The 13,431-nt window shown below is 35.4% G+C and overlaps 1 protein-coding gene across 4 annotated transcripts in view; it reads right to left on the bottom strand.

The window, feature by feature from the left end:
- Nucleotides 1-560: 560 nt before the first annotated feature.
- LOC126978135 (neuropeptides capa receptor-like) overlaps nt 561-13,431 on the bottom strand; it is a 93,614-nt gene continuing 80,743 nt past the window's right edge. For 3 of the 4 annotated variants that reach the window (XM_050826877.1, XM_050826878.1, XM_050826876.1), the window contains exons 5-8: nt 12,609-12,768; nt 7,360-7,472; nt 3,679-3,862; nt 561-3,057 (exon numbers count right to left, since the gene is read on the bottom strand). In XM_050826877.1, coding sequence (XP_050682834.1) covers nt 2,772-3,057; nt 3,679-3,862; nt 7,360-7,472; nt 12,609-12,768 — 743 coding nt within the window. In that variant the 3' untranslated portion in view covers nt 561-2,771. The remainder of the gene's footprint in view (nt 3,058-3,678; nt 3,863-7,359; nt 7,473-12,608; nt 12,769-13,431) is intronic. The other variant, XM_050826879.1, reaches the window with a different exon arrangement.

Consider the following 13,431-nt stretch of genomic DNA (forward strand, 5'->3'; position numbering starts at 1 on the left):
AAATCAACGCGAGAGCGCATTGGATTGCAGAATGGCCGTGTCGGAGAATTAGAATATAAAAGTAATATGGCCTGTATGATTATATTCTACTCTGTGTATTGGGCTGAACTGATGGCGAACGTCATCTTTCAAAGTGTGTTTGAAGTTGTCACTGCGTCGTCACTGTCAGTGACGTGATTGAAGTTAGTTGTTATTGTCCATCAGTAGAGCGCTCATTGAGAAGTCGCAGTCGTCGTCAAGCTAGCGCCCACCCCGGTTGTGCGCACTGATCGACTTAAAACAACATGGTGGATACCAACACGGTGACGCCCGATTTTAAATCCAAATTAATCTCCGTGATATATATATATAATGGTCATTGTTTGAGGCTCTTTCACGCCTAAACCACTGATCGTATCGACATGAAACTACCACCATTCGATTCGATATTTATCCAAGATGGTTTATGGCTACTTATTTTTTTATTATATTGGTAATAAGATGAATAAAATTTAATTTATTTCCTTTTAAAAATCATCCAGCGAAGCGGGCGGGAACGGCTAGTTCTAAATTAAGAAAACTTTTCTTAAGAATAACATTTATTTTATTATTTTATATTAAGGTACAATTACAGTAAAATAATTTACGATATAGGTATTTTAAATTAATTAAAATAAATCTCATAGTTTATGACAATTATTTACAACATAAAATTATACTGTAGCGATGTGTTTGATAAAAGCGATAAAAATCTAATTAATTTACGGTAATTTATTTACGGTGTGTGTTGCAGCTACTGTACTCAATAACTTTTGTTTTGTATTAGTTCACATTTACTTTTTTGACTTACACGTGTAAGGCATTGACTATTTGACGTTTGAGTATTTTTGTTGCATCACTTTACATAATGTAATTGAAATTAAATGTAAAATGATCAAAATCTAAATCTTGATTTAAAAGAGTGTCAATGACTTTCTTGCTACTTCTTCTCATTAGCTCAATCCTTTACGAAATAGCGGATTCAATAAGATTTTCTTTTGACATTCATAAGTGTCATTTCCATGACGTACATGAATAAAGTGATTTTGATTTGACTTGATTTAATATGTACCAGGACTTTGAATTTAGTTCATACCAAGCTAATTTACAAAGTTTAAAAAGACTTAGTTATAGTACTATACAGATTTCTATTCAAAATACTTTTAATATCATATTTTTATGAGTTTATGTGAAAAGTATAAATTTGTTGAACCTAACAAGGTGATATTAATGTAATTAAAATGTATCCAAAATTTTTTTTAAATAAGAAGTACCTTACTTAAAAGAAATTTTGTCAAAAGACCAGTGTAAATAAATGAAATATGTACATATCGTATACTTTTAATGAAACTTTTACAGAAATACCTTATGTAAATAAAAATTACGGGTTGCACTCCGGAAGAGCTGACAGAAGTGAAAATGTTTTTTGGCGCGTTAGACATTTTTGGTTTAGCTACTAGGGTTATTGGGTTATGAATTGCATCTTATTTATGTAGGTATGGTATTTTATTAATTATTAGAAACTTTAAAATACATTTAATGCTATTCTTTTATGAATCATCGTTAACAATTTCGACAACTCTTGTATCATTATCATTAAAATTATTACAATTTAAAATAGAAACTATAGGTTCATGGTAACTAAAATAGGAAATAAACAATTTTGATTCGAATAATATATAATAATTATATATATACATTTTATTTATCTAGATGCGTTCGCGGTCTGCTATATGTACAAGTATATTTACACACACTATAACTGCGTATCTCATCTAAAAATATGGGTACTGTGCTAAAAGAAGTTTCCACTTGAAAAATATAGTGTGTTGACTGTACGGCAGAAGTAAAACTATATTGGTAATAACCGCCATCATATATCTTATGATCTAGCAACTTTAGATTTCCACCAATATTGGTCTCTTCGGAATGCTGTAGTAGGCAATGCCAGATTAACATCAAGGACTGCCAAAGAAGAAGTCCCAAAAATGTTCTATAGCGACGATATCATATTTTCATTTAAAATTCAAACACTCTTTTTCCCCACATAATTACATTTATTTTATTTAAATGTTATTAATTATTTCTATCTTATTTATTTACAATAACAACATTTACAGTCACAGCTAATTTAGGTGCCTTTTGATTGTGCAATGTATTTGAAGTTATACATATATATTTAGATGATGTTTATTTACAATTGATTATTATGATATAATTAAAATGTAATCTTAGTAGCTAGAGATTCTTGTGACTCGTAGTACTCCCAATATGGTTTTTGGAACGCTAAATATTGTATTTATCTACACCCATGCTTTAAATCCTCTATTAAGAATTCTAAAACAGCTTATTGCCAACATTAAAACACCCAATGTCCTTATAACTATTACATCCTCCAAACGAGTGTTGTAATAAAATTTAGTACAACATTAACATTACAACACTCGTTTAGATGATGTAATGGTTACTAGAACTGGCTTTTTTAATGTTAGCAGTAAGCTAACTGTTTTAGAATCTTTTATAAAGGATTCATATTATGGGTGTAGATAAGGTTTTAAATGCAACTGTTGATAATTAGGTATTAAAGCACTCTTCGCCTCGTGTGATAAACCCATATTCGTTAACCCCTTATTACACAACAGTTTTATAAATAGCTATTACCGATAACATCGACGTAGATAGGCCGTGCAAGTCAAAAGTGCAATGGCGTAAAAACACCACGATCAATTTGGCGATAATGCTTTTCCGAGAAGTCAATTAAACCTATACTCCTGCACTGATGTGTCATGCGGGCACTTGTATCTACATCCATTCAGCCTGCCCTCCTTCCATCTGTCGCTAGTATCTGAGTTGTGGTTGCTGTTTCGTAACCTGGATTCCCGCGACCGCCTCTCGTGGCTAGACTTGACCCTCACCAGTTGCGTCCCCTCAGACTGATAGTTAACCATTGTCTCTCGGATGCTAGAAGTCTCTCTGTATCTACTCTTCTTGCGGCGAATTTTTCGGCAGCAAAGGGTTTCTTTGAAAGCAATTCGGTACCTGAAATTGCGTGGTGTATTTTATTTAGTTCTATGAGTCGAAAGCGAAGGAACGAACTGGGCGCTCAACTAATAATATATTATTTTGATCTTACAATATGTTCTAAGACAAATTTATAGGTAAATAATATTTTGAACATGTTGTATAGTTTCCGAAATATTAAGTTGTTTAGTAAGAGCTAGATTTAGAAGAGTGGCAATGAGTCTCTTGCTGCTTCTTCTCATTAAATCACAACCTTTTCCGAAGTGTAAATGTAAAAAGAAAACTTAAATATTACGCGCGGCTATAAAGCTATCATGTATGTATGCCAGCGGGAGGCTCCTTTGTACCAGACCCCGGCTAGATTATGGGTACCAAAACGGCGCCTATTTCTGCAGTGAAGCGTTAATGTGTAAGCATTCTTGACACGTGAGCGGCACTGCATTGTAATGGGCAGGAGGTATCAAATACCGTCAGCTGAACGTCCTGCTCGTCTCGTCCCACATTTTCAAAAAAAATGTTCCTGTAAAACAAAATATTATGCCTTTGGGAGCTTATGTTACTCTAAGATAGTTGCTTGGTATCAAGCATCTAAAATTAAACCTTATTGTGCCATAGATTATACTAGAGTGGTAGACGAACCTGCGACTCATAATATTGTACAGTATCGGGTTGACAGTGGCAGACACGTAGTAGAAGATACCGGCGGCGAGGAACAGGTACTCGTTGATGGTTTGGTAGTACTTGATACTGGCGCCGTAGATGTAGAACAGACGCTGGATGTGGAAGGGGGCCCAGCACACGAAGAATGCTATCACCACGGCCGCTGTGAACAAAATACTAAAGTTATTGATTGCACTGTGTGTCCGTGTTTGCATTAACATTCATTATTTATCTATATATATAAAAATGAAATGCTGTTCGTTAGTCTCGCTAAGACTCGAGAACGGCTTGATCGATTTGGCTAATTTTGGTCTCGAATTATTTGTGGAAGTCCAGAGAAGGTTTAAAAGGTGAATAGATAGGAAAATGCTGCTAAATTAAATAAAAACAACAAATTTGTTTTTCCTTTCATGTGTCCATACATAATTTCTATGAGAGAATTTATTGTCGCACGGTTAGTCAGTTCTGCTGTGAAACAATTTCATTACGACAGCAGGGTGCATATTTTACGAAGTAATTTTTGATTTTATGATATCTTATTGACAAATTCATATAAAAACATTATTTTATTTATTATATACAGAACAACGTCTGTCGGGTCAGCTAGTCTAATATATAATATTCTCATGTCGCGGTGTTTGTTACCAAACTCCTCCGAAACGGCTGATTTGTATGAAATTTTGTGCTTTCTCAGATCTACTCGATATGCAATCGGCTATGATAAGGGTGACCCACCCCTAAATATTTTTTTTCATTTTTTCGACAAAATTTTAGCTCCCATAACCACCATGGTAATTGTAATGGTACACAATATACTGACCGTCAAATTGATTTGGGAATAGATTTAGAATAATGTTGCGGCAAGTGCAACGTATCAGCATTATTGTGTAAAAACAATTCACCGTGCCTCGAAATCCCCGATGCGCTACATAATCGTGGCAGGTTCAAGAACATTCTAAATGCATTATTATACAGAACTTGAAGAGAGCTGTATTGTGTAAGAATATAATCAACCCATAGACTGCAGGTGTAAAAGGATGTACAGCTCTGAATAAGGAGAATTTAACATTTTTTGAGCAACATGCGAATCTGTGGGCTATCATGTTAGCTCATGTTAACAGACAACGCTCTTCTTTCCTCTCAATGTCTGCATTGTCTTTGAGGTCGGAGCTTACTATGTGTCCAAGATACTTGGAACTTTCTGCTCTTTGAAGTGTACATCCGTTTAAATTTATAATAATAATATAATAAAGGCATAAAAAGGCATTTATATTCTCAAAATTGATTCCTTTAGAATTCTTTTTGATGTCCGCTCTTATACTACTACCGCTTCGGAAACAAATGGCGCTCTGAGAGAGAAGAAGCGGCGCAAGAAACTCTCCCAGCATTCTTATTTTGCGCTCTTTTCAATAAAAATATACAATATTGTACAGTCATTTCTATCGCTATAAAATAATCACAATCTAGTACCAGGCTGTCCGATCATTTAGATATTCAGCATTAGAGTAATAGGATTTACGACAGAGCCATTTTTTATAAAACATTTAAATTTATTTATAGATAATGCCTGAACAGTGACTGGGACTTTATTATAGAAGTGTATACATTTACCCTTAAAGCTATTATGTATCTTATGAAGCCTACTAGAATTAGTTACAAGCAATCCCTTATTTCTTGTGTTATAATAATGAAAATCACTATTAAGAGCAAAAAGGTGACGATATTTGTGCACATATATTAAATTTTCATAAATGTACTGACAATGAACAGTCATAATTTTTATTTCTTTAAATTTTTCTTTGAGAGACTGTCTATAACCAAGCTGATATCTATATATCAGCACGAACAGCTCTCTTTTGCAGAGCAAACACTATATCAATGTCAGCAGCATGACCCCATAGTAATATAATAAAAATATTGACACACTTTTTACAAAAATTATCTTGTCCCAAGTTAAGCATATATAGCCTGTGTTATGGGTTACAAGACAACGATACATTTAATACAATATACTTACTTAAACATACATAAATTCATATAAACTTACATAAATACATTTAAACATCCATGACTCGGAAACAATTCTCTCTCTTCTCCATATTCATCATATAAATGCTTGCACCTACCGGGATTCGAACCCGGGACCTCTAGCTTAGTAGGTAGGATCGGTAACCACTCGGCTATACAGGTCGTCGTATTTATGGATGGTATTTTCTTATTTACTCCCTTAAATACCATGCTTCCACTTTTGTTGGTGTTATATTGAAAATAGTGATAATTTGCATACTTTTCACATATGCCAAGCAGCTTTGACAGTATCATCAGCACAGCTCATATTATTTAAGCACACATCACCAATATTTCAACCAGCAAGCGTGCTGCTACGCTCTTCTATAAGTGCGTTTATGTAAATGTTGAAAAGCCTCCTAATATTCCGTTTATGTGGAGCATGATTGCATATTCTGGGCCACAGGTGAAGCACTGGCTCTCCACCTCTTTCTATGTGGTATCCTCTTGACATCGGAATGTGGAGACAGGAGCCTTAGGCGGTAGGTTTGTAGGTTGGAGACTGACTAGATGATTAAATGGATACTTTTTATGATATTATATAGATATTCTAAAAATCTCAATAGCGAGATACCCTTCGTACAATACAAATCGTTGTATTGCAAATGTTCGAAATTCTACATAACCTTATCAATTAATCAATAATTCGATTTGGGATCCCAATATCAATATTATCATAAATTATTGAGCACAAGTACTGACATAAAGTGTTTGACTTGCTCTTGTTAAAACTCAAGCTTGTCAAGTGCTGTGTTAAATAATAACTTTTTCACAACCATTGTGTAACAAATGTGTCGTGATATATCGAGGAATACTCCCGGCCAAAATGATTTGATGGGACTTGATAATCCAAATAAAAATAGTCTTTATTATCTACTCTAAACGTTATTTAAATAATGTAAATAATTAATAGAACTTGATATCTTTGATGTTTGGGTGCAAATACGTTTAAGGCTAAATCTGCGACCAATTTTTTGGTTAATGAGCTTTTAACTTCATTATCATCATCATCAGCCGTAGGACGTCCACTGCTGGACAAAGGCCTCCCCTAAAGATTTCTACGACGATCGGTCCTGAGCTGCGCTGCCCTCATCCAACGTATTCCGGCGATCTTGACCAGATTGTCGGTCCATCTTGTGGGGGGCCTACCAACACTGTGTCTTCCAGTACGTGGTCGCCATTCGAGGACTTTACTGCCCCAACGGCAATCTGTCCGTCGAACTATGTGCCCTGCCCACTGCTACTTCAGTTTGGCAATCGTTTGCGCTATGTTGCTAGCTTTGGTTCCCCTACGGATCTCCTCATTTCTGATTCAATCTCGCCAGGAAAATCCGAGCATAGAAATAGCAATGTAGAGGACATTGCACTCTGAGCAACCATGAACTTTCTAATAAGGCCCATAGTTAGTGACCACGTCTGCGTTCCGTACGTCATCACTGGCAACACACACTGGTTGAAAACCTTCGTCTTCAGACACTGTGGTATTTGAGACGAAAAGATTTTAAAGAGCTTCTCGAACGCTTATAGCTTACTTGCGTAGTTTTACTTTAAAGAAGACTAAGCACCTCTCACAGTGAATCGTCTCTTACTCACCCAGCATCCGTATGATGTTCTTTCTGGACTGTGCTTGTCTCGCTTCGCCGTGAACGCTTCCATTCACCCCATTCAGAGTGGCGGCGCCGCCAGCCGTGTGCGAGTGACTGCACCTGAGGCAAGCTGTTATCTTGAAGTATCTATATTAGGTATATATCATATAAGGTATCAATCACTAAAACTAAGACCAGACGTGTTTGAGTCCCAAAATACTTGCAAAAGCAATGCATTTCCGAAAATTTTATTTCGCTGGTGCGAATAAATAACTTTTAAAATTTGCTGTAGGAACTTAAGTTTCTAAAAATAAATCAATCAAGCAAGTATATTTCAAGATTTTGTTGGTGAGATGTAAATAAAAATATCATGTTAGTGCACAATTAAAATCCTTTATAATAAAAAAATATATTTTTAATAAAAAATCTATGTTTGTTCCCTATGCGTTCCAATACCACAACCAAACCAATGATCATATTGTTATTAAACTTTTACAAGGTGTTTTGGTGACTTTCACATTACTATTTCAATTACAAGTACAATCTTCTATAACTGTAACTAATGGTACCTCACTATATTATAGTTTTGGATGCCTTTTCCCGCAATTATTTATCGTTACTGGTATATCTTTGCATACTTTAAGGAAGTACTTCGTTCTGACCAAGTTTTATTCCAACCCTACTTCTACTAATGCGTATAACACCTATAGTGCAGTACCGTCTTTTGTACAAGATGACAATCGAGCACTCGTACGGGTCCTGTTAGTATGTGATCACCGCAGCCGAAACCAGTGGGAGAGTCCTTTGCACCAGCAGGAGGCTCCCTTGCACAAAATGCCAGCTTGATCATGAGTTCCACAACGGCGCCTATTTCTGCCGTGAAGTAGTAATGTTACTGTGTTTCGGTCTGAAGGGCGCCTTAGCAAGTGAAATTACTGGGCAAATAGGACTTTATATCTTATGTCTCAAGGTGACGAACGCAGTTGCATTGCCGCTCAGAATTTTTGGGGTTTTCAATAATCTTGAGCAGCACTGCATTGATATGGCCTGCCCATATCAATTAACATCAGCTGAACGTCCTGCTCGTCTCGTCCCTTATTTTCACATTTTTTTTATTTTTGTAACTTTCTTGTAAAGCTGGCCGTTCACCGTAATGCATTAAATGGGTAGATGTAATTTTGGGTCTACATTCAAGGGTCTCAGCTTCATTTTCAATCCAGTTCCGATTTTTAATTGAAGAGCACTACAACAGGGAAAAGGAAAAAGTGTCACTACGCTTGTAACTCTTGTTGTTTTACCTTTTGTCGCTCAAAATAGCTCCAAAAAAGCTTTATAAGTGGTGGGAAAAGTGCAAACTGTATTTGCATCAGTCATGTTTTAGTAGGAGGAGTCTTATCAAGGAGTCACAAAGCTTCAAGTTACTTCACTCGTGGCCAGACTAGGTGTCCTAATAGTTTCGGTACTGGTTACATTACATATTAACAATTATTGTTTAGTTAGTACTTACATTAATAATTATTATTTCAGAGAAATTAAGATTGTACACATTTTTACCCAAATATTATCAACTTTTTGTGAAAGTTATCACATAGTTTAATATTGAGTTTCGCTGTGTTCCTCACTTCGCCTCAATAAAGTTAATCTCCATCGACACATGTCCCACTAATAACATGACGTCACCGTCCTCAGTGATGTGATCTGTTAAGCTGCATCCGGACCTTAATTTACGAATACGAAAGTGATATTGTTGAGTTGCTTAGTATTTTTTAAATAAGGAAAAATATTATCAATACCGACATTAAACAAGCGTAATATCTTTATATATATAATTCTTCTGTACGTATGTCGACGGTGAACTCCTCCTAAACGGCTGGACCGATTCAGCAATGCCCAAGCAAACCTTACCCTTAGAAAATTGAAGGTGACAGTTTGGAGGTCACTTCGTGGTATGATTCACTACACCTTCCTCAGATCCGTTCAAGCAATAACAGCAGAAATGTATTACACTGAACTTCTAACAATCGATCAACCGAATTTCACCATGATTGTTCCGCGTTAATGCAAGACCTCACGCAGCTCAACACACCATTTAAAACTCTAAAGGACCTACAACCAACTCACATCATCCGTATTCATCAGGCCAGGCCCCAATCAGCTACCACTTTTAACAAATTAAACCTTCTAAAGTGATAACCCTCACTTCTGGGACTTATTACACAAATTAAATTTAAAAACAAAATTAATGAACGATGCGGGTCTCGACCCCGTGACCTCTTGAGTTCAAAACCATTCCAATGAAGTAAAGGTCATAGATCTTGATATGTCTTTGTTCAACTCTCGGTTTGTCGCTTCATCTACAGCCATATGGTCAGACGGTTGGTTCAGTTGAAGAGCACTTGCATGGAACGAAAGGGGTCGCGTGTTCAAGTCCCGCATCGTTCATAAATTTTGTTTTTAATTTCTAAAATGTTTGTTTTTAGTTTGTTAAGTCCAAGTCCCTAGAGTTATACCCGAAAGGCATAAAAAGCCTTTCTGTGACGTCACAGAAATGTATAGACAACGATAGATACTTCGATTAAATATCATATTTCGACCTTACAAGATTATGAACTTAAGAATATGCATTACGTCATCATTTCGATAAAGATATTGTACATTTACTACAGAACTTCATAACGCCAAAGATATTCCAAGTAAATTAGAAATTGAGTCGAGTTACGAGCACAAAATATATCATAAAAGTGACAAAAATATATTATTCTTTCAATTTCCAAGCCCTCACATTTGTGCCGAGATTTTTGTGACTAGTCGGAAACGATCTGTTTTTAATGGCATATAAATCATCTAGAATGCCTTCCTTAAAATGTTTTCGCCTTTAACAGAAGTACAACATAGTATTCATGTCCCTTTTTATTATTTTATTAAATTATTATTATTTTATAACCTCGTTGCTGAAATTAATTGTGAAATAAAAGAGTAATTTTGAATATATAATATTATAAAGCTGCAGTGTTTGTTTGTTTGAACGCGCTAATCTGTGGTACTACTGGTCCGATTTGAATGATTCTTTCAGTGTTGGATAGTCCATTTATCGAGGAAGGCTATAGGCTATGTTTTTTTTTCAAAATTAGGGATCCGTAATAAAATTGCTCTTTTGTAACACAACGTGTAAAATCGAAAACCTATTTTTGCGTGCGCTGCAAAAACTATTGACAATAGAACAAAATGATGTACAGGCTATAATATAGGCAATATTTTATTACTTATAAAACTATCGCGTGAATTATACTTTATATGGCAAAACAACGTTTGCCGGGTCAGCTAGTTTTGAATATAAGGGGTATTTTTGGGATATACGGCTATACCTATAGAAAAGACAGAATTTATATTTAAAACAAGCACTCATTTTTTTTTTCTTCCAGTCAGTTGTTGTGATTACGTAAAAGAATAATTTTAAGGCTGGGGACCGAGCCAATGGCTTTAAGGAATCGAGCGGAGCTAAGTTACCTCTCTCGCACAAGATCTCCATAGTTTTAATTCAGAATTAGATGCGTTTTTAATTTATTACAAACATAATACAATTTTCTTTACAAAACTATGTTATATTTAACAGTATTGGTATACAATAAATAAATTTTCGTACAATTTTTATCTAGATTGAATGATTAGCATGGCTCCAACTGTAAAAGTTTGTTATTTGGGGTATTTGGGTGATGTTTTTTCGCACTGTCTATAAAAAATAAAAAGGTAAAGATTTTTTTTTATAAAAATACGGGACGAGACGAGCCGGACGTTCAGCTGATGTTTATTGATACGCCATGCCCATTACAATGCAGTGCCACTCAGAATTCTCGAAAACCCAAAAATTCTGAGCGACACAACAATTGCGCTCGACACCTTGAGACATAAGATGTTAAGTCTCATTTGCCCAGTAATTCACTAGCTACGGCGCTCTTCAGACCGAAACACAGTAATGTTTACACATTACTGTATCCTGTATAAAGGAGCCTCCCACTGGTAAAGAACTCCCGCATCTTTAAAATTTTTAATTCCAATTCGGCGACATACAGGTAGTTTACAATGGCGACGTTATATGAACAAGCGGGTAAAGCTACTTAACTGTAATCATAAAAAAATATTTCTAAAAATTCAAGTAAATAATAATTGTAATTTTGAAATTTTCAAACAAAGAAATTACACATTTAGAAAACAAAATTTGAATCACCCTTTAGTGGGCGCGATTCGCCTACGATTTCTGACGGCTACGGCGCGGCGTAGAAGTAAATGTTAGTGCCTACGCTACTCGTGGCTACTAGATTACTTACAGATGTTCCAAAAATATGTTATGGATTTTTTTTTAGGTGAATTATGTATTTTTTTTATGATTACGGTTATGTAGTTCTACCCCTGATCATTTTATGTCATTGTAGCGCCACAATGTATATTGTAACTATTTAGATATAATATTACGTCTCGAAACTAATATGTCTACATTTATTATTCATGAAAGAACTTTTTAGCATTCTATTGTTTTCAGTTTAGTACAACGCATGAAAAATATAAAAACTAAAACATTTTCATTTATAAATCATTGTAACTGCAGAATATTGTAATGCAGCAATTTCCTCGTTAGCATAAACTAAAACGAGGGTAATAAATACAAAAGCCTAGGATTTTTGGTAACATGGAAAATGTTTGATACAATATTTGGAAAGCAATAGAGTTTAAAGTGTAATATCTTTTGACTATACATGTGAAATATCATTAATAACTTCAATCCCTACTATAATATTATAAATGTGAAAGTAAGTTTGCTTATTACGATTTAAAGAATAAGCCACTGAACCGGTTTTGATAAAATTTATTATAGGCAAGAGCTTGGGAAAGGACAAGGCTACCTTTAATCGCGAATAAAAGGCTTGGCGGGGTTGAAATAGGGGGTGGAAGTTTGTATGAAAGTTCTTCATTATCGAAGATAACACCATGAAATTTGTATTAAGGCACTTGATAAAAATGAATAAATATTTATTCTAGCGTTTTTAAAATTTAGACCTGTGTGGGGATGAAAAAGGAGTATGAAAGTTATAGACCAACTATAGAGTTGGTAGCTTATAAAGTGTATTAACCACAGAAGTTTGTTGTGTATTATTTGCAAAGTGAGTATATTAAAAGGAAAAAAGGCCAAAGTAACTATAACACGCGCACGAGGTTGCGGGTAAAAGCTAGTATACTCATAAATCTGAAATAGATACGTACCCCATGACATACCTGATGCGCAAACCCATCCGAACGTAGAGACACAGGATGATGATGCCGGGTAGGATGAAAAACAGGAAGCTGCTCAACTCGCAGATGTGCCAAGAGGGTAGCTCCAGCATCGCACAGAACGCTGACTCCAAGGAGGCGTTGCCGGATTCTTTGAAAAAAAATGAGAATAAGGAAAAATTTTTGAAAACATATAACTACAACCAAGCATCAATACAAGTTTGGCCCAGCACCAATGTAAAAACTTAATCATAGAAGATTGGAGCTATTAATAAAACAATGACATACTTCAAACGATATCTAGCGAGTATTCTCGACGCCCTACATAGCCGAGTGGTTAGCGTACTAGCTAGCTAGCTACAGGTCCCTGGCTCGAATTCCGGTAGGAGCAAACATTTATATGATGAATATAGATGTTTTTATGTATGTTTAAGTAAGTATATTGTATTAAATGTATCGTTGTCTTGCAACCCATAGCACAGGCTATGCCTAATTTGGGACAAGACGTACGTGCAGAATACCGCTACATTTACATTTGTTTGCAACGTGATCACAAAGAGAAACCTGATCTTCTGGGCAATGTCTTTGCATTTAACTCAATTCTGAAAGACATTGGAAGTTCGGATCCGGCTAATATAGTCCTCTGTGAACGACTCGACCATTTAATATTGTGCAGAGATGTCGATTAATTATGCGACTTTGGAAATATTTCGAAAAGCTGTCTGACTTGATATTTGCCACCGTGTTTCAACTACGCACGACATGGCAAAAACTCACCCTCACTATGTGGATGAGAACTTCGATGAGAGTTATA

This window comes from Leptidea sinapis, chromosome 47 (assembly GCF_905404315.1).
Source record: "Leptidea sinapis chromosome 47, ilLepSina1.1, whole genome shotgun sequence".
In the NCBI taxonomy this organism is placed as follows: Eukaryota; Metazoa; Arthropoda; class Insecta; order Lepidoptera; family Pieridae; genus Leptidea; species Leptidea sinapis.